The 22,096-nt window shown below is 37.1% G+C and overlaps 2 protein-coding genes and 1 pseudogene across 3 annotated transcripts; 2 read left to right on the top strand and 1 right to left on the bottom strand.

Moving 5' to 3' along the window:
• The first annotated feature begins 3,900 nt into the window (after positions 1-3,900).
• On the top strand, positions 3,901-6,002 carry LOC106402909 (glycosyltransferase family 92 protein RCOM_0530710). The gene is made up of 2 exons (XM_013843735.3): positions 3,901-4,173; positions 4,240-6,002. The coding sequence occupies exons 1-2, from the start codon at positions 4,053-4,055 to the stop codon at positions 5,811-5,813; spliced, it is 1,695 nt and encodes a 564-aa protein (XP_013699189.2). The 5' UTR covers positions 3,901-4,052; the 3' UTR covers positions 5,814-6,002.
• Positions 6,003-14,885: 8,883 nt separating this feature from the next.
• Positions 14,886-17,521, top strand: LOC106403982 (annotated as a pseudogene).
• Positions 17,316-21,606, bottom strand: LOC106406054 (AUGMIN subunit 6). 2 transcript variants are annotated; one of them, XM_022704620.2, is made up of 13 exons: positions 21,315-21,606; positions 21,185-21,241; positions 20,991-21,085; positions 20,682-20,832; positions 20,450-20,575; positions 20,186-20,342; positions 20,006-20,066; positions 19,607-19,922; positions 19,356-19,481; positions 18,776-18,937; positions 18,440-18,689; positions 17,854-18,318; positions 17,316-17,707 (listed from the first exon to the last, which is right to left on the bottom strand). In XM_022704620.2, the coding sequence occupies exons 1-13, from the start codon at positions 21,528-21,530 to the stop codon at positions 17,667-17,669; spliced, it is 2,223 nt and encodes a 740-aa protein (XP_022560341.2). In that variant the 5' UTR covers positions 21,531-21,606; the 3' UTR covers positions 17,316-17,666. The 2 variants fall into 2 exon arrangements, with proteins under 2 accessions (XP_022560341.2, XP_048617150.1); XM_048761193.1 differs by having other exon boundaries at positions 18,794-18,937; positions 21,315-21,604.
• Between the last annotated feature and the right edge of the window lie 490 nt (positions 21,607-22,096).

Raw genomic sequence — 22,096 nt, forward strand, 5'->3', positions numbered from 1 at the left:
GAAATTTTTTTTTGAAAGAGGTTAAATTATGAACCTAAGAAGTTTAACAAATTAGATTGTTTTTTGCTACGGTTGTTGACATGATGAAGTGGTTGAGAATTAAAACAAAAGGAAATTTCTGGTGAAAAAATATATTAAAATGTTATGTTCGGGAAAAAAAAATCTAAAAGATCAGTAATCTTTAAACTGCATTCTAAGTACATTTTTAATTTTTAGATAATAGTAACGCGTTTTAAATCTTATTTTAGTTATTTTTTTACAAAACATTTGTTTTTTTATACAGTTATATTACATTTTATTTAGGGTGGGAAAGAAAAAAGTGTGATTACGGTTGAGTTGAATCTGATGCATGTAACGTTTTTGTTCTTTTGGTACCAAAGAAAACAATTTTACACTACAAGTAATGCTGTTAGAATACATTTACTTCACAACCATCAGAGAAAGCAACTATTTTCTTCTTCTTTGGCATCTATTAATAAATAGACAGACAGAACTTTGGTTAGAAACTATAAACACAAACAATAAGGGAAAATCTCAATCTTCTTATAGTTATTTATTTGAAATCTTATTATTTCTGAAAAGTATGCACCCTAGTCAACGTTCAAAAATCATGGTCTGATTGGTTCATTGGTTATGTCCGCTTTTTAGTTCGAAATATACATTTTAGCGGACATAACCAATCAGACCATCATGATAACAAGTTCCTGTTCCAACATGAAAAAACTAATAGCAAACTGAAAATAATTTTTTTAACTATAATTGTTATCAAAATCACTCAAATTGTTTAGTATCAAACTAAAATAAAATTGTTTATCAAAATTGTTAGCTATATCACTATAATCGCTAAATTACTAAAATTGTTTATTAAAAACTAATATCAAAGTAAAATTCTTTTGTAAATTAAAATTGTTAGTAAATAGTATAAATCAGCTAAATCACTAAAGTTATTTATTAAAACTAATGATTTACCCTATAATCGTAAAAAAAAATATGACAAAACAACAAAATCACTTCTTAGATATATAGATAGATAGATATATAGATATTCCCAAATGAATTAAAGCTTGGTTTGATTTTAGAGATATCATATCAAACCGGTTATTCTGCTGAAGAGAAGTATGTGGTACATTATTATTTCCATCGTCACTTTGATATTGTTTCCTTTTTTGTTACAGCTTTGTCTACTTGTGCCAAAGGTTAGAGTATTCATTTAGCTTTTTTCAAATCTGAGAACTATAGATCATGAAAAGCATCACATGAACTCATTTGTTCTTACGTTTACCTGATTTGCGCAATGGTCTTAAGAAGAAATCTTAAAGTATATCAAGCTTTACCTTTACTGGTAGCCTAATAATTGATCATCTGAGAAAGAGATAATATTTTTTCCTTTGCAAGGTGATTAGAGTTACTATGTGATTTGCAAATCCTCCATAGCCATATTATATACTAATTGTTTTTAACATTTTAGTGAGTTATGCTAATATTGTTACTTAAGAGTTCAATAGTGTTTACTGCAATTTGATTTTTGGTCAAATAATAGTTTGCTTTTCTCGAACGAAGGCATAAATGTGTAAAATTGCTGATTAATATGAACATGGTAAATAAACGGCTAAAAGGACATTTATACCAACTTAATCATGACTCGCCAAAGAAGAAGTTTGACTCTTTTCTTCATAATGGTGCATAAACAAAGTTATGAATTCTCGATCAAAGCAACATATAAATGATCACAAATTTCTAAGAGACAGGCTTAACAATAGATCTCTTAATCTGCCTAATACATCCGTGTATTTGTGTATATATAGGGGCATGATGCGATAATTGTAAACATGCAGATGGTGAAATGGAGGTTCAGGAAACTAAAACGTTAAAACAATATAGCAACAAGCAGAAAATACTTCTGGTCGGAGAAGGAGATTTTTCATTTTCTGTCTCTAGGCAGAGCCTTTGGTTCAGCCTCCAACATCACTACGTCTTCCCTTGACAGTCGAGGTACTAAAAATAGTATTCATCTTATAAATTTTGTTACATTAATAATCGAACTTGGGTCGCTAATGAGTTATTATAAATGGTGTAGTTGATGTAAATCGTAAGTACACATATGGAAAGCAGAACGTGGAAGAGTTGGAACGACTCGGATGCACCGTTATCCACGGTGTCAACGTCCACTCCATGAGCTCAGATAATCGCTTAGCTCGATACAACCGAATTGTCTTTAATTTTCCTCATTCAGGTTTAGGTTTTGGTTCTGAGCATGAGAGCTTCTACATCATGTATGTATTGTGCAACACCCACACTTTTATCTCCTTTGGTTGCCATACTTCATGTATAATTAACATTAAAATTTGGTACATGTGTACAATATTCACAGGCAACACCAGGCGTTAGTAAGAGGATTTTTCGAGAGTGCGAGAAAGATGTTAGAAGATGAGGATGGAGAGATTCATCTGACTCATAAGACAACAAGACCATTTAGTGAGTGGGAAATAGAGACTCTAGCTCAAGAAAAGGGTTTGCGTCTAATCAAGTTGATGGTATTTGACCAATTGGCGTTTCCGGGTTATTCTAACAAGAAAGGAAGTGGAAGTAACTGTGACTCTAACTTTCCGATCCGAAGTGCAGTTACTTTCATGTTCAAGAAATAAATCTTTGCTTAATGCCAAAGAACTAAATAATATGCATCTTTTAATCAGTACTCTAATAATAATGATGGATTTGTTTTCTAATCGCCAAAACTAATTCTACTATAAAACGTATCAGCCCCATGCGCTTACAACGAACCATATAATTTCCAATCTTAAAGACATAGAACAACAACTAAGTAGGGAAGTTTACAAATGGTGCAACTAAATGTTGCCTGCTTAAATCACATAAATTAGCCGAAACTAACAATCTACATTACACTCAATTCTAGATTGTGTGAATGAGGAGGTACACAACTCAAAAGCTATAATGACAAGAGGTATGCAATAACTGCAAAAGGTATGGGATAATAATACAAAACATCTAAAGTTAGCAAAGAAAGATTTAGCTTGTAAAAAAAGTGTTGAGTCGTCTTTTTTATCCGTGGCATCCATTGGTACAAGCATATTCAATAGATCCTCTACTGAAAATATGGTCGTGATCGAAATCTTCGACCCTCTATATAAAAGGACAGTTTATTTGTAGTACATTACCGATGCGGGACTTACTTAACAAGCAGCTTCACACACCCAGTACGTCCCCGTTTCTAAACTCAATGCACTAACACCACACCATACGTCACCGTTTGGTTGATTTCATTCTCAATCTACTAAAAAGAATTTCACTTCCAAAAACCAAAACGACGTCGTGGGATATACGTTAGAGATGACGATCACGACGTACGAAAACAAACAAAAAATGGCGATAAGTGGATCCTACTTTTCCAGTGTGAGTCCAATATGATTCAAAAGTCAATGACACTAATCGAATCATGGCCTCGTCTCTTTCAACTTTGGAGCTCAATCAATTACGAAAACAAAAATTCAAGTTGATACAGAACTGAAGCTCTAAATATATATTTAATAAATGATTTGAAATATCAAATTATCAAGCAAGGTATCTTAACTTTCTCTTTGCTTTTTTCTTCTTCTTCTTCTTTCTTTGAACTACAATTTTTTGTTTTGTTTTTTTTTCTTCTTTTGGCAAATCTTTAATTGTTTTTTTGTTGTATATTATATGGTACACTCTTCGAATGTAAACTACTAAAAAGTAAAAAACAAGAATTGTAGATACTTTATTGGGTTTAAAACGAGAAAGAGATAGATTGTCCGGTCGAACCGGCGTTGGTTTAACAATAAGCAGTCACTTTCTTGATCCTTCAACGTCAAGCTCGTAAATTTCCATGAACGTCTTTGAGCATCAGTGAAGAAAAAAATGACAAACCCATATTTATCTGTCTTCTTTCATAATCAGAGAATAAGAACAAAAATTACAATTTGTATACGAGTAAAATAAGTATAGATGCTTAAATTCTTAAGCAATAATTGATCAAACCCAAAATCTAGAAACAGAGAGCGTAAGAACAAAAGATGAAGAACCGTAGGAAACGGGGCGTTGGTGACGTCGTTGTTTCATGGAGAAGATTTTTCCGGTTTGTTGCTCTGTTCGTCTCCTCCTTCCTTGTCTTCTCGGCTTTGTTCATCTTCTTAGGTAATTGGTTAAGCTCTATAACGCCCGCTAATAATCAGTAAACTGACTATAATTTGGATAAACCAGGGAAATTCCGCCCGTCGATTAAGGCGGTTCATGGTGGCTCTGTACCGCCGGTTATGGTGGCCCCGGTTCATGAAGCGGTTAAGTTTCCTGACCAAACACTTATTTTCATAAAGTATCAATCGTCTTCTCGGTTATTAACAAAAGACTACCTCTTTTGCGTTTTCGCCCACACAAACGATTCGTCCAAAGTGTATAAAGAGTTACCATTCGCGGTGGAAATCAGCGATCCCGGCCGTCAGATTGTACGGTGTTCCGCCGTGCCACGTCACCATACTGTATCACTCGCCGTTACGAGATGGACGGTTGATAATCGTTTCCTGGTGGGAGCCACGTACCAGTGGGATAGGCTGGTTTACGACGCCGTGATCGACCACGATAACACCACGGTGGCGTTTGTCAAGGGTTTAAATCTACGGCCAGGAAAAGTTGCTGACGTGTCAAGATACGAGTGCGTGTACGGTTGGGATTTAGCGAAGCCCAAGTTTTTGCTTAGGTCACAAGTTATCTCTGCGGCCCAAGAGATCGTACGGTGCAAAACGCCACTAACAGTGTTAAAGGGCCCACGAGTGGCCCAATCTTCTGCGGTTAAAGTCTCTGTGAGAATCAAAGGAAGTGGGATGCTACCTTCCGTTGCCCACCCAATAAACCTTGCGGTTCGGGTCAAAGACTTGACCTATGGTGAAAGAAAACAATTCGAGACATGTGTTTGTACCATGACACGAAACGCAGCCAACGTTTTGAGAGAATGGGTGATGTACCAAGCTGGAATCGGCGTTTCACGATGGTTCATCTACGACAATAATAGCGATGACGACATAGTTTCCGAGGTCGAGAATCTAAAAAACAGCGGTTACAACGTTTCTAGACACTTTTGGCCGTGGATCAAAACTCAAGAAGCTGGGTTTGCTAACTGCGCGATTCGAGCCAAACGCGATTGTGATTGGGTCGCGTTTATTGACGTCGACGAGTTTTTTTACATCCCGTCTGGTCAAACCTTAACCCAAGTCATAAAAAAATACACAACACCATCATCATCGTCTAGCAAGATTGGTGAAATACGAACGTCATGTCACAGTTTCGGACCTTCTGGTCTTAAAGATCCACCTCGTCGTGGAGTCATGGCATCTTACACGTGTCGTATGTCGCAACCGGAGAGACACAAGAGCATAGTTAGACCAGAAACGCTAAACACGACGCTTATAAACGTTGTGCACCACTTTCAACTAAAAGAAGGGTTCACGTTTGTTGACGTTGAAAAAGATGCGATGATAATCAACCATTACAAATATCAGGTATGGGATATTTTTAAGGAGAAGTTTAAAAGAAGAGTGGCAACATATGTAGCGGATTGGCAGGACAAGGAGAATGTCGGGTCGAAAGATCGGACACCCGGGTTAGGGACACGACCCGTTGAACCGTCTGATTGGGCTGAGAGGTTCTGCGAAGTGAGAGATAATGGGCTCAAGGACTGGGTATTGGAGAATTTTGTGGACCGTAAAACGCAGCGTTTAGTGTGGGAGGGAGAAAGGAATATAATGGTGGGTGAAGTTGTTGCTCAGATGGGTTTGTGCTGATAAAATAATTGGTCGGAAGAGGAAAAGGCAATTAAAAACCCAATACCTTTTTTTTGTCTGAATTTTTAAAAGCGCAATACTTGCATATATTTTCTTTTGTTTCCGAATTTTCTACGGTGAAAAAATAATGTAGATACGTCCGGTTTGGCGGTATGTAATTAATTCGAAATCAGATTCGTCTGATCTATACGATACATTGTCAAATTCGAGCACCGCCAAAGGAAATCACTGCCCAACTCACATGAAAGATATTGTCAATCTGGCAAGAGGGAATGATTACAACTTTTGCTTCCAAAAAATTAAAAGAACTTGGAAGGTTGTTGCAGACAAATTAGCAAAAGAGGGTAGGATTACAAACTCAGGTTATGTTGTAAGCTGGAAAAACAATATGTAACATCTTCTATTGTATAATAGAAAGTTTGACGACAAAAAAAAAAAAAAAATTGCTTCCCGGGAAAAGAAACAAACAAGTATATATACTCTCTATTTAATAAACTAAATAATACTTCATCTGTTTCAAAATAATGTATATTCTAGAGTTTTCACATTTATTAAAAAAATAAGTAAAATTTTGATAATGTATTATTTAATGTGTTTAGCTATTTCCTATGATTTTTAATCAATCAACGTTTAATCAATATAATTAACTAGGTGTGGGCTTGCATTTCTGCAGGCTAATATATGTTCTTAATAATTTTCTATTAATGTTAATTTGTATAGTTATACTAATTTATTTAATTAGATATAAATATTAAATTATTTTCAGTGTTTTTGGGGGGTTTTAACCAAATCTTAATTGCTTATTATATGAACTTATTTTTCTTTTTTATACACGATTCTTCTATATCGAAGTTGAATGATTTGCTTGATTGAATCCAAATTTAACAGTTTTTTAAATATTGAAGAGCGATTACATTTGTCTAATTTTAACATTTTTGGTTCAAGTACCATAGTTTTAGAGTTTTTTTTTGTTTATTTAGTGTCCTAAATAAAGGTAGATGCGAAATATTTAAAAAAATTTTAGAGTTTATTTTGGGCGGTTCAAGTGAAATCATACTCCTCTCATGTTATTAAAAATACGAAGAAATACATATTTTTGGACACATATAACTATGTAGAGAATTCAAATAAAAATTCAATAATACATATCACCGGTTTTTAAGACTGATTTAAAAAAATATGATACTTGATTTGCATATCCAAACCACAATGTGCATGTTAAACATGTATCATTACATATTAAATATTCAAATCATTATTATGTTATAAAAATTAAATGATATAAAATTAAATTAAACGCCTCATAAAATCTATATTGTGTCACGAATAGTTAATTTTAATTTAATTGAAGATCTTCTAAAAGTCAAACATTCAAAACTTCACCAATAATGTCTAAAACTCAAAACATTAGAACTAAGAACTGATGAACATACATAACATAAACATGACACATCAATAAAAACAAAAAAAATGATATAGAAAACTTACGGACTAAAACTTTCTTCTCATATTGACGTTTTAATATTTTTTTTTAATTCCTTGAAATAACTATTTGCCAACTTTTTTGGGAGATCATCACAAGAACAGATTTTGGTTGTTCTATAGAATTTTATCTTAAAAGGTAAAGGATTCATTCTATATTATGTGGTATAGTCACCGATAGTGAAACTACTTATTAAAAAAATCACTTTCATCAAAATTCCTTCAAGAAAAATTGCCTAAAATTATGGAGAATATCATCGGTCAATATCTGAATTTATAGTCACAAAATAAAACGAAATCATCTATCATAATGTTTCTTCAAATTATATAATTTATATACATGATTAGAACCATTGTTTTGAGAATGTTCACGTGATCTTTTATGTTTCAAAATATTCATCTTTTTCTTCTTTGCAAGTTTGCCATTAGTATGTTTCTTATTACGATTTGTAATCGAGCATTAAGCTTGTATCGCTGGAGTATAAGCATAAAAAGTTTTTATAGTGTGATAACTAAAAATATTAAATTACATACACCAGTTAAAACCTGAGATTATTTTCTTTTTAACTACTCACCTATAAACTAAAAGTAATAAATTACATACACCTATAAAAGGCTGGGACTTGTTCCATTGTAACTATTAAAAATGTTATCTTTTTTGGGACTGATGAGCTAATGTTAACAAAATACAAAACAATATATAACTAAAAAAACCATGAACAATATAACTCTTTTTAACATATAAAAGCGGATAATATTTTGTAAAATAATAAATAAGATAATATCAAATATTTATGTAGATCATACATCGTAGTTATCATAAATGTTTTTCTTTTGTAAAATATTATCTATTTCATTATTAAAAAAAAATTAGTTACATTTAAAGTTTTGATAGAATTTTTTAATCTCTGTTAATTAATATATTAAGATAATCATTAAAATTGTTCATTAAAACTAATAGTTCTATAATTTATTTATTAAAATTAATGACACATCCTAAAATTATGGAAAATGTGACAAATCAACAAAATTACTTCTTAAACAATAGTATAGATTTGTAAAATATTATATATTTCATTATTAAAATAAAATTAGTTACATTAAAAGTTTTGATAGAATTTTTTAATCTCTGTTAATTAATAAATTAAGATAATCACTAAAATTGTTCATTAAAACTAATAGTTCTATAATTTATTTATTAAAATTAATGACACATCCTAAAATTACGGAAAACATGACAAATAAGCCAAATCACTTCATAAATAATAGTATAGATATTTTTGAAATTTACAATTTGCCATTACTATGTATATTGAAAATGTGAAATATAGATTTTTTAGAAACAATTTTTTTTTTAAACATAGGTCATTCTGAAACGGAGGGAATAATAGGCAAGACATATATGTTTTTTAACTAAGAATTTTGAATTTTCATATGTTTATCAAAAGAAGAAACATGATAGTGATGATATAATTATTGATTATCAATGGTCGACAAAAAAAACTTATTGATTACCATGTCGACAAAAAAAACTTATTATTGACTACCAGTTTACTATTATGATAATATGAATATATTGTGTTTTGTTTGCTTTCAGTAAACCAGTCATCACCACTATCATCAATCCTGCGTTTTGCTTCCCACTTGGCTAGCTAAGCCTATACTTTGAGAAAGGGTTTGATAGCTAATCCTAGGCCTGGCATAAAAACTGAAACATGAACCTAAACTCAAAACTGACCCAAAATAAGAATATCAGATTGTTCGGATCCAACAAATAACCCAATCGGGTTTTATATTGTGATACTCCGGATATCGTGTTTTGTTTGGATTTACCCGATAATAGAAACATAATCCGAACTAAACCGAACATATATAATTATAGTTATGTATATGGTATACATATTACGCGTTTTATGATTACGATTTCTGAGTTTTAGATTATCATCATCATTACGTATTTTAGTGTTATAAACTTTCAAATATTACTATTTTTGAATTTGATATGTATTGAATACTTTTTATTCAGTTTAAGTATTAAATTTTCTATTTTAGACTTTTAGTGATATATTTTACTTCAGTATCACCCGAACATAAAAATATGAATCCAAACGATATATGATTATTTTATGGAATGTAAAAAACTGCTCTGAAACCGGTGTGTTATATCTGGTCCCGACCCATATTTGCAAATATATTTACTAGAATGGAACCTAGAGCGTGTTACAAATAGAACAGAAATTCGAAAAATCCGATTGGGACGATACTCGAACGCCTAAGCCTAACTAGCATGTATTAAATCATTTTTGTGGGTTAAGATATAATAAAATTTAACACTTGAAATGATTTCCTAGATACTACTGGTATTAAAACTTGTTGTTTAATGTGAATTATATCTTCAAGTTATTAATCAGCTTTCTCTTTTCTGAGGCATTTCCCCAACGAAATTGGTTTTTCATAAATTTAGATTAGGAATGGGAGACGGAGGAAAAAGCGGTTCATCCGTTGAAGTGGTTCTCATGCACATGAAACACATTCACGCAGATAACACATTTTTGTTAATGAAATTGCGCTCAATATACACAAAGTTTCCTGCTGACAAAAAAATACACAAAGTTTCCTATAATTAGCCCAATGTCCATCGCATCATTATTTCCGTTCTCATTTTAATCCTTTCTATAAAACATAAATAATTAATTAAATATATTTTCACGTATATCTACCTAATTTTATTTTCTTAGGAATATTTTAATATTTATATACAATTAATGATATTATATCATCAAAACCGAAAGTCAAACCAGGTAAGATGTAAACCATGTTTTAAATTTCAAAATCTAAACTTGAAAACATTAAAAAAACTAAGTAGTACAATATATAAAAAATGACGTCCGCAGCGAACTGCTGGTTCCCTGAGACGAGTTGTGCTTCCGGCAAGAACCCCGGTAAATCCCCAGCCCACCTCCCTCCCGACCCCCTGACCCTCCTTACCATGCTCTCCTTATTGACTTCCCCCCTCTTCCTTCTTCCCCCTCTGCCATTACTCCTCCAACTACTTCTGCAAAGAAGATGAAATCTGTTTTAACTACAGCCCAGGAATCAGTTAATCATACTATTCCTGCTCTAAATCTTCCTATCACTACCGATTTCCAAGCAACTACCTTAGATCCAGTTTCTTATGTTTTTGGATCTGTGAAAAGTACTATTCCCCAAACAGTGAACCCTAGAATTTTTTCAACCATTGAACCTAAATCCTCCTCCCCCCTGCGTACTAATCTAGCCTCATCTCCACCCCGTAATCCCATCTTCAACCCCGCCCCTCTCCTACCCCAACCAGCCAATGTTCCTTCAACTTCCCAATCTCCTCTACTATCCAACAAATCTAAACTTCCTCTACCTAAAACCTTACCTCCTAGAGCTCCTCCTCCTTCTTGGGCTCAGAAAGCTAAGGTCTCAATTGATCGCTCTCTTAAAAGACTTGCTCCTACTTCCACTTCGCCTGGAGGTAAACCTAGAGTCTCTGTCCCTGATGCTGTGTTTCAGAGAGGTACAGAGCTTCACAAGGAGTATCTTGTTGGCACTTTCCTTGGTAAAATGCTAGACTATGGACCAATTCAAAGTGTTCTAAACTTTATGTGGGGAAGAGGAGCTAAGCTAGAGATCCATCTTCAACCTCAGAAACGATCCTTCTTGGTTCGTATCCCCAATGAGTTCTTCCGAACTAAGGCTCTGGAGAAAAGACTATGGTATGTGGGTACGTCCATGTTTCATGTCTCTCAATGGAGTTCTTCAGTAACTTGCGTGATTCCGGAGATTGAATCCATCCCGCTCTGGGCTCATCTCTCTGGAGTTTCGTTTGATCTCCGTACTAAAGAAGGGCTTACCCTTGCTGCTGGTTTGGTTGGAGAGCCAATAGAAACATATGATTACACCAAAAACCTTACTGACCTCAATATTGCTCATGTAAAGGTTGAGGCAGATCTTACTAAACCGTTGCCAACGTTGGGTGAATTGATCCGCCAAAATGGTGACATCATTCCAATTGATATAGAGTACCCTTGGATTCCTCCTTCTTGTGACTAATGTGGGCGCATTGGTCATATAGAAAAGGATTGTATCTACTCTCCAAAAGTACCTCTGACTGAATCACCAATAGCTCAAAGCTCTGGTCAAACATCGCAGGTCGTTGTTCCTGATCCTCTGATTGTTGAGATGATTCCTGATCCTCCCGACCATGATGAGGATATCTCTGATACCTCAGATACTATCGTTGCTGCTACCTCTACCCTTAACCCTCCCGACTTAGACCTCCCCTCCCTTTCTAACTCAGCCATTCCTTCAATACCTGACCCTCCTGACCATGATGAACCTCAACATATGTCTATTGACACCCCTTCCTCCCCCATTGCCCCCTCCTCCCCACCTTCCAAGCCCCCCCCCCTTCCTCTTCCTCCCCGCCCTCCCCTCCCTCTCCTCTTGATTCCCAATCCATTACCTTCTCCACCTCCACTCCTAAAGGATCCTATATCATTGGACTCCCTGCTACATATGCTCCTACTTTTGGCTCATATATAACAACCCAGCAAGCTCTCGCTTTTAACGCCCCATCCATCACACTCCCACCTCAATATTGTTTCCCCTCTTGCCCCCCACTCCTCTTCCCCACCAAAAAACCTCCTGGCCCTTCTAAACTTAACCCGATACTTTCTCTTTCATCTTCCACTGCCCCGAGGAGCCACCTTCTGGTGGTTCTTCCACCCCAACCCTTTAATTATGTGTACAAAATCCTTTTTTTGGAATGTTCGTGGACTAAACGAACCAGATAAACATAAATATTTTGCTCAATGGCGTATATATAACAAGCCTTATTTTGGTGCTATCTTGGAGTCTCACATAAAGAAGCCTATGTTCTCTACTATCTTGTCTAAGGTCTGCCCTCGTTGGAATTTTGTCTCTAATCACCAATATGATCCGGATGGGAGGATTGTGTTCATTTGGAGATCACCGGTTACCATAAAGGTCCTCCATCAATCCCGACAGTCTCTTACTACTGAAGTCACCATACCAAATGCCAGGCGTATGATTGTCACATCTATCTACGCCTCAAACTTAGCAGCTGAGAGAGATGATCTTTGGACTGAACTCATAGGCATCCAACAACTCTTCTCTCTTCATTTGGAACCTTGGTTGGTGGCTGGTGATTTTAATCAGATCACCACTCCTTCAGAGCATTCATCGCCCACTGTCCAAGCCATCTCTTCCGACATGATCAAATTCCGAGACACTATTCTTCACCTTGATCTCTTTGATTTGCGTTACCATGGTGTTTTCAATACTTGGTCAAACAAGCAGCCAACTTCACCTATTGCAAAAAAACTTGATCGAGCCCTTGTTAACCACCACTGGATCTCCTCTCTACCAAACAGTTCTGCCATTTACCTAGCCCCTGAATTCTCAGACCACTCCCCTTGTCTCCTAAACCTTGAAACCCCTCTGCCTATTGCCGGCTCAAAACCATTTAAATTCTTCAACTACCTCACCAAACACCCTCTTTTCCTATCCACTGTGGGTGATGCCTGGATCCTTGCCGGAAACTTTTCAACAACTCTTGCGGAACTATGCTGGAAACTGAAAACAATAAAAAGTGTACTTCAGAAATTAAATAATGAGAATTTTTCAAAGATTCAAGAGAGAGTTTTATCAGCTAACACTTTGCTTAAAGATGTGCAGGTTAGGGCTTTGCAACAACCTTCAGCAGAACTATTTCTTGAGAAGCAGGTTCTTCATGAGAAATGGATGCTCTTGAGGGGAATCGAGGAGGCCTATTTTAAGCAGAAGTCGCGCATTAACTGGCTTAAGGAAGGAGATCTCAATACCACCTACTTTCATAGGGTTACTGTGGTGCGGGCAGCGATCAACTCAATCAGATCTTTCCTCAACCAATCTGGAGACTTGATTACAGATCCAGAAGAAATGGCGGCTCTTGCTATCTCCCACTTCAAGAACATTCTGGCACCCGATACTCTTCCCTTTGTTGTTGCTCCTCTACTCTGGTTCCAAACCTTTCTTGCTTACCGCTGCTCTCCAGACTCTATCCAACGTCTCTCTGCCATACCTGATGCGTCTTCTATCTCTCGAAAGATCCTAAAGCTGAACCCCAACAAATCTCGTGGACCTGATGGCCTGACTTCTGGTTTCTTCAAATCGGCTTGGAGAATCGTGGGTGAGGAAGTTACTCAGTCTGTTCAGCGATTCTTCATTACTGGTATCCTCCCTTCAGCTGTTAACTCCACCATCCTGTCCCTGGTCCCAAAACATCCGGGTGCAACCTCTGTTTCTGACTACCGCCCCATCTCTTGTTGCTCTACCCTCTATAAAGCTGTCTCGAAAATTCTGGTTTCCAAGCTTAAGCCCATTCTCCCTGAACTCATCCTCCCGAACCAAACTGCTTTTGTCCAAGGGAGACTCTTAGTGGAAAACACTATCCTGGCAACAGAATTAGTTAACGGTTATCACAAGCAGTATGGTCCAAAAAAGATTGTTATAAAAGTCGACATTGCTAAGGCATTTGATACCATCAGCTGGAATTTTGTTCTTAACTGTCTCAGAAGCATTGGAGTTCCTAATGACTATGTAAGATGGATTGTAGCGTGCATCACTACTACTTCATTTACGGTGGGTTATAATGGATGAGTTCATGGCTATTTCAAAGGTAAGAGAGGTCTCCGTCAAGGGGATCCTCTCAGTCCCTACCTCTTTGTAATAGCTATGAACTGCCTCTCAACTTTACTAAACAAAGGGGCTTTGGAAGGAAAATTTAACTATCATCCTAAGTGTGCCTCTACAAAATTAACCAACCTATGCTTTGCGGATGACCTACTTATCTTCACTGATGGTACTCTCGCTTCAGTGAATGGGGTACTGGAAATTCTAGAACATTTTAAGTCTCTTTCTGGTCTGGCGGTTAGCATTCAGAAAATGGCTTTCTATAGCTCAGGTGTTCCAGCTAATGAGGTAGATGCTATCAGTACTTCTACGGGACTTACTCATGGTTCATTGTCTATCCGTTATCTAGGGGTTCCCTTATGCTCTAAAAAGCTTTCTCTCCTAAACTGTGAACCTCTACTTCATCAAGTAAAAGCTAACGTCAATACCTGGAGTGTGCAGTCCCTCTCCTTTGCTGGAAGATTATTACTTGTCAATACGGTGATTGCTGGTATAAACAACTTCTGGTGTGCTACGTTTGTCATTCCAAAAGCCTGCATAAAAAAAAATTTAATATGTGGAGCTTATCTTTGGAAAGGAACTACTGAAGGCCACCACTCTGCTCGGGCTTCATGGGACACTATCACACTTTCAAAAGCAGAAGGGGGTCTAAATTGCAGGGACTTAGCTGTTTGGAATAAGGCTTCCATCATCAAGCTTATTTAGATCCTTTTCTGTAACTCGGGTTCCTTGTGGGTGGCTTGGTACAAGGAAGAGGTGCTGAATGGATCGCTTGGGAACTTCTGGACTAAAAAAATAAACCAACGGCATTCCTGGATTGCAAACAAACTGCTGCGTCTCAGGGAAATAGTGTACCCATGGATTAAAATGAAGGTGGGAAACGGTGCTTCAGCTCGCTTATGGACTGACAACTGGTCTCCGTTTGGTCGCCTTGAGGATTTCTTGACTCCTACCATCTCTAGAAGAATGGGAGTCCCTGCATCAGCAACACTAAGCAACATCAATTCAAACGGCAACTGGCTAGTGCAATCTCCTCGAACTGAAAATCAACTATTGGTTAAGGTTTACCTCTCGACACTTGTGCTCACTGAAGAAGAAGATAATTATGAATGGGTAGTTGATGGGAACCAATGGGAAAAGTACAAAACAAGAGCTGTCTATGATCTTCTAAAACGCCATGGCCCGCGGGTAAACTGGTATCAAACTATTTGAAGCAAAGGCGGTATTCCTAAACACAACTTCTTGGCTTGGCTGTTCAATTTGAATCGTTGCCCGACAAGAGATAGGCTCATAAATTGTGGCCACAGTGTCGACCCAAACTGCTTGCTTTGTAACACTGCACCGGAATCAAGGGACCACCTTCTCTTTCAATGTTCCTGCAGCTGGGAAGTTTGGTCTCAGACTGCGACGAGATGTCAAATTACTCCTCCACGTGACTGGGCTTCTCTTCTCCCCTTCATGAATGGCTTAACTCTACCAAAAAATCACAAGAAGCTCATCCTCCTAGCTTGGCAGTGCACCATATACCTTCTCTGGTCTGAAAGAAACTCGCGTCTCCATCGAGGTTGCTTCAGATCATCGCAATCACTTCTCGGCTCTCTTGATTTAATAGTGCGCAACCGATGTTCCAGTTATAGGGACACCAATCCCACCTGCTCCTCAACGATGCTCCAACTCTGGCTGTATTATTGCGATCTGATCATCACTCATCCATCTATCTCTTTCCTACTACTGAATTCCATCATCTCCGATCGTCGGAAGCAGCGGCGCTCAACTCCATGCCTCTTGATTGACTCTATCGACACAACATATTTCTCTACTTGGGCTTTTCTTTGGTCTATTATGTTTCTCCTTCTATTAGTGGGCTCTAATTACGTGTTTTGATTGCACTAGAAAAACACTAAGGCTTAAAAGCCTGTATTTGTTTGTTTTTCATGCATTTTAATAGAAAGCCTCAGCTCAAAAAAAAAGATGTAAGAATCTATTATTATAGCCCATATAACTCTTTGAATTCTGTCAAAGTCATTATGTATGCATGCATGCAGCTTTTACTCTGAGATTAAATGCTTGGGAAATAAAAGCATTTGATTAGCATTTAAACCGTCTCGTATACTCTATTTCTTTGCATTCCCATTTTCATTTGGTGTTGAGCATATCGATATGGAGCAGGCCTCAAGCGATGAATCTTGTTCGAGCAATATTCACTTGAGAAATAGGCAAAGAACAAAAGATAACATACGCTCGGCGACGGTGGATGTTGATGTTCTTGATTGTCCTGTTTGCTTCGAGCCACTCACTATTCCTATTTTCCAGGTTAGATTTTGAGTATTGATTTTGATAGTGACATGCCACTTTTAGAATTTGTGTGTGAGTTTGAATGTTGTGTTTCAGTGTGATAATCGACATATGGTTTGCTCTTCTTGCTGTTCCAAACTGAGAGATATATTCCCTACATGTGCTTCGCCTATAGGCCATATTCGCTGCAGAGGAATGGAGACTGTGATAGAATCAGTCTTTCTACCATGCATAAACGCTGAGCTTGGATGCGCCGAGAAGGTCTCTTTTCTGAAAGAATCAACCCATAAGAAAGAATGCAGCTTCTCTCTTTGCTCCTGCCCTGTACAAGACTGCAACTACACTGGCTCATACACTGATCTATATGATCACTATGCTACTTATACCCATCAGGATAGCATGGGAAGAGGGTTTTAATGTGGCACTCCGTTTTACGTCTTGATGAACATCAGCGTAAAAATATTCATTAAAAGGGAATTTGACATGAAACTACTGTTTGCAGTGCAGTGTTTTAGAGAACCTTATGGTGTGTATGTAACTATAAGCTGCATTGCACCATCTTCTCCGGAAGTAAGACACACTATGACATATGAATCACCAGATGTGAAGAAGACTCTTCAAGTGAACTTGGAAACCCCTCTAGAGAATTCTATGTTGATCTCTCACTGTTCATTGAGTGGTGATTTGTTGGACTTGAGGCTCTGCATCAAGAAGTTGAACTAAGGGCATCTCCTAGGCAAAACTACTGGTGGTTACACAGTGGAGCAAAAATGGGGAAGAAGCCATTCGCGTTCTACAAAGTACGTGATTCTTCAAAAACCACGATGTATTAGTATTATTATATAAAAGATGCATGATATATTGATGTATTAGGATATTTAGACATTGAATGAATTATAATTTATTTGATGGTTATACAATTCCTCACCTTTAAATCCATATTGTTAAAATAATTTGGAGAATTTTGCAACATATTGATTAAATATCAAAGATATTAAGAAGGAAAAGAGAATAGCAGAATCTTCACTCACTATTATGTTTACCTTACATCTACATTTTAAACAAGGATCAATCTGTACTTTTTTAGTGGAAACCCAAACATTAGAGAGCGATGCTTCTACCTGATCTGGAGGTTGTTTACACACACTTGACACACAAACAAAGTCAGATCATTCATTCATCAAGATAAATCCCATTACCAACAAATCCAAGAAAAATTAAGAAACACCCTTGTTAATTGGTAATCATAACTGAAACACTGTGTTAAGACCACATGCTTCAATCACCCCAAGAAGAATCGTTGAAGAAACACAAGTTTCACATCTTCTTTGTCTGATCCATGGCTTCTTCATCCTAATGCTCCATCAAGGCGGCTTCGGTTTCTGACAAAGGCGCTGCAAAAGTAAAACGATTAGATCCTAGATTATGTAATATTTGCGATCTACGCATTAGTTTACAGACCGGATATTTAGAAACTGGACCACCCTCAAACATAACGTGGCCAATGTCATATAAACACCCAAGAGGATAATGAACGTACCTAGCAAGTCTTCGTAGGTGTCTGATAATAGGGACGAGTCCATTAGTAAAGGTGGTGAAAACACTTGATCTTCAACGTCATAGAACGATTGTTGCGGATCAGAAGCTACACTGTTTGATCCAGCAACTGAGAGAAACCCATTCCCGTTATCGTAATCTTTGAAGGAATCTAGATCATCAAACGTGTCGGGTATGTCGCTGTACTTGCTTGGCGCGAGGCTATGGGGAACACTGTGTTCAAGAAAGGAAGGCTCGCTCAGAGAGGTCTGTAACCTCGACCCTCTGAGAGGCAAGCTTTTCGTTTCTGATGGAAATCGAGTAAAGCCAGCTCCTGAAAGAGGTACGAAGTAATGCTCTGAGCCTTCATCGGATTGACTGTCCCGTGATGATCCTGCTGAAGTTGGAATCAATAAAGCCGCTTCTCTAACAGATTTCTTCAGGTTCTGGACAAAATAGCTGTTGGTATCTGAAACAAATATTATAAGACAATGGTCTTAGTGAACTGGCATATCACACAATTCAAATAAAAAAAAATTATATACTATATCATATTTTATTTCAATACAGAAGGTAATTATGCAACAAACCAGTAGGCAAGTTGTCTGCCCGAGTATTTGACAATGGTTGGTCCGTAGTGTTTTTCTCAGACAAGCTTTCCATTTTATTGATCTGAGAAGGCATTGGATGTCGCTTTTGTCCATTTCCACCTTTACCAGAAGAAGTAGGAGTGGAGCTAAATAATTGTGGAAGCTTTAACGTAGGGCTAGCTGAGACCTTCTCAATCTGAACATTAGACATTGTCGAGGTCAACTCGGCAACATCATTCGATACACCTTCCTGTGTGATAGGAGGAAAAGGTACAATGAGCGTCTCTATCAAATATGCATCGGAAGAGGATAAACGTGGACTCATCAAACTAGTACCGTAATTTTCCCACTCACCTGCGATTGTAGAAGTAAAGCTCCTTGCCCGTTACTTCTCGTATTTGGAGGTAAGGTTGGGGGAAGACTATTAACCTTCTCAGTACACTCTAATATGGACTTCTGTATGGCTGGAGAAACTTCCTTCAATTGGTTGATGAGTACCTGCATATAATGTTCCATCAGCATCAAGAACATAGTAGAGATTTCACCAGTAAAATATGAGCTACATGTATAAGAAAGTTTCTGTAGGCATGCTCAAAGATATCCTATAAACAGTACGTAATAGAAAATGTAAATACTCCATCGATCTAGGAGCTTTTGATACTCTCCCAAGAGAAGCTGGATAGAATATTCACAAACATTAATGGAACTCCGGGTATCTTCAATCAAACATACTGCCTTTTATAAATATTACAGAATTGCAAAAAAAAAAAAAAAAAATGCAGACTTGATCGTTTTCTTTAATTACTTAAGCGGATGCCCTCAACAAAAGCATCTTATGTTTCTAATATCTGCATTTGAATTCAGCAGTTGGCTAAAAGCAACTTCTACATAAGAGACCAAAAAGCAACACATTTACCTGAAAGCTAGCTAAATGTTGTTGATGTTCAGACAAAGTTGCAGCCAATGATTCAACATGCCCACTTGTACCACCATCATTTGCAGTCCGCAAAATATCTGGACCATCCCCGTCATTTGCTTTAGCCTAAACATGTAAACATGAAAGATAAGTAACAAAGTCATCGAACTGAATTCATCACAGAAAAAATTAGCCAGAATGGTTAAAAGTACTTCAGTGAAAACCCCACAACGAGATACGAGAAGACATACCAGCTGAAGAGACTGTTTATGAATACGCTGTAATGCGTGTGTCCAGCGCCTTATGATTTCCGCTACATCAACTGTCTGGTTATTCCTTCCACCTCTATCATCTACTCGAGAGAGTGTTTCATCACTTGCTTGTGAGTTGGTCTCGAAACCGTCTACTAGAGAATGATCATGCATGTTTGCGTACGATCCATCACTTAGTTCTTTGTCGTCTGCTAGTGACGCTGAATCATCTGAATGGGCAGAGAGTAATTCTGCACGAGGAACTTGAGAACTCTGATCCATCGCTGCAAGTAGGGCCGATCCTGAAATTCGGTATCTACAGATCAAAAGAAACCAGACATCACGTCAGTATATTGGTAAGTAGAATCCAGACCGTGTGTTTCATAAGAGGCCAGTTACCTATGCTCCCTGTGAGCTATCAAATCCTCAATGGGACCAGACGCAAGAACTTCATGCTGACCTGAACATAATGACAAACATCAAATTCGTACCCTATATAACTCTTGAATAATACTACATTTATGTACCTTTTCTCAGTATTTAACTCCTAAGAATAAATAGAACAGCATAAAACCTTACCTTTACGAGCCATTATAGAATCCCATAACCGAGTGGACTTTGAAACTAGATGAGAATTCAGACTGGAGCTAGAAACAAGGTCATCCCACACTTCTCCTTCCTGCTTTACTTTGTTTCTTAAGTCGTTAAGTTTTTCTAGTTCCTGCTGGAGATATGCCTTATGCCAACAAAACAGAAAATGAAATGAATCAATAAATTAGCCAGTATCATCAGGCAAAAGAAATTCAGTACCTCTCACCAAAAAAAGAACATGTAACGTCCTACCTCTTCAGCACATAGACCACGGAACTCGGCAGTCATCTCATGGGCTAAATTAGACCACATGGCCTGTCTTTGAACGGCAGTTTCTGCGTCTTTAAGAAATCGACGGCGTTCAACCGCTATACGGGCCTGCAAACATAGAAACGAGCATTTCTACGTTATTCCGCTCACTACTCAAAAGGGACCAGTGTAAAGTACAGCAGACAATCTTGAAGAGAAACAATATGGATACTACCTTGGTTACAGGAAGCAAAGTAGCTGCATGTGAGAAGGACACGTCTGTTAAGGAAGAAGGCAGAGGATTGGAAGCCACATCAGCAGGAAAAGTCCGTCTATGAACTTCTCTTAATGCATGCAGTGAGAGTTGCCATAAGAGCTCCACAAATCTGCAATAAAAAAAAAAGGTTCCACATTTACATACCATACAATCATCTAATGCTGCACAATATCCTGAAACTTCAGAAAAATGACAAACTAGATACACTCAGTATGAAGCCCTAGAAACTCTCATGAACATAAACATAAGAATCGAATCAGAACCAACCTAGGTCCACAACAAGTAGCGAGTGATGAAACCCTCGAGTTACTCCTTGGTAATGCTCCTTGTGACTCGAGCTCGCTTATAATCCCTTGAACAACCTTCATACACCATAATTCAATTCTACCGTTAAGAAACTAATAATTAAACCGTTGCTCACACACAAAAATCGCAGTATTCAGAGTTCTCAAGCCATTTACCTTGCGGAAATCGCGAGACTGAGCCGAATCGAAAATTGGCCAGACCTTATCGAAATCCTGAGAGATCGAGAAATCGTTAGTGATTCCCAAACCGATTTGGAGAGAGAGAGACGGTGGAGAGGAACCGTACCTTTGAAGACTGAGCGGGTCCTCGGAGAGAAGAGAGGATGAAGTAGAGAAGCTGTTCTCCCAGCTTCGGGTTTGAATGGCGGAATAACCCGACCCGAGGAGTGCCGTTGGAGGATCCGAGTCCGATCACGTTCGGATCCAAACCTAAGAGTGAACAGTTGGTGTACATTGCACTCTCGAGCTCTAGTTCTCTCTCCTTCTCTCTGTCCATTGTCATCACCGTCGTCTCCGATCTTCCTCTCTCCTCTTTTTTGATTTTTTTCCCCTTTTATTTTAAATTGAATCTCGATCGAATTGTGTTCTTTCCGTCGACTTTTTAAAAATGAATCCCTCAACTTATATAATTTATGGAATGTGTCCCTGGGTTCTGGTAAAGTAAAACTGAACAAATAAAGTATTATTGTATTACATTTAAAATTGAGAAATACCAGGGGATGTCATTAAAAAAAGTTTTTGTCATAAATGTTTCATTAAAGAGGTAAATATACACTTATACCATCAGGTTTAACTAATCCAAACTTTATAATTTAGAGTTAAGGAGTGGAGATTTGAGATTAAGGTTTAAAATTTTATAAAATAAAAAATAAAAATAAAAAATTTGAAAATAAAAATTTGACAAATAGTTTCAAAAATTATTTCGAATTACAAAAGTAAATTTGAAAAAAAAATTAAAAAAATTTCAAAAAAAATTGGGCAATTCTCTCAAATAGTCATTTTTAAGTTTTTGTCACAAAATAGTCCCCAAGAAAAAATACCAAAATATCCCCTTTTTATTTTGAAATT

This window comes from Brassica napus, chromosome C6 (genome assembly GCF_020379485.1).
Source record: "Brassica napus cultivar Da-Ae chromosome C6, Da-Ae, whole genome shotgun sequence".
NCBI lineage: Eukaryota > Viridiplantae > Streptophyta > Magnoliopsida > Brassicales > Brassicaceae > Brassica > Brassica napus.

What these genes read in the sequence shown, in the direction of transcription:
- LOC106402909 (XM_013843735.3), top strand. Translation starts at nt 4,053, where the DNA reads ATGAAGAACCGTAGGAAACGGGGCGTTGGTGACGTCGTTGTTTCATGG. An exon ending in GGCTTTGTTCATCTTCTTAG is followed by an intron (nt 4,174 to 4,239) that starts GTAATTGGTTAA and finishes TGGATAAACCAG; the next exon opens with GGAAATTCCGCCCGTCGATT.
- LOC106406054 (XM_022704620.2), bottom strand. Translation starts at nt 21,530, where the DNA reads ATGACAATGGACAGAGAGAAGGAGAGAGAACTAGAGCTCGAGAGTGCA. An exon ending in ATAGCTCACAGGGAGCATAG is followed by an intron (nt 19,923 to 20,005) that starts GTAACTGGCCTC and finishes TTTGATCTGTAG; the next exon opens with ATACCGAATTTCAGGATCGG. An exon ending in ATAAACAGTCTCTTCAGCTG is followed by an intron (nt 19,482 to 19,606) that starts GTATGTCTTCTC and finishes TTACATGTTTAG; the next exon opens with GCTAAAGCAAATGACGGGGA.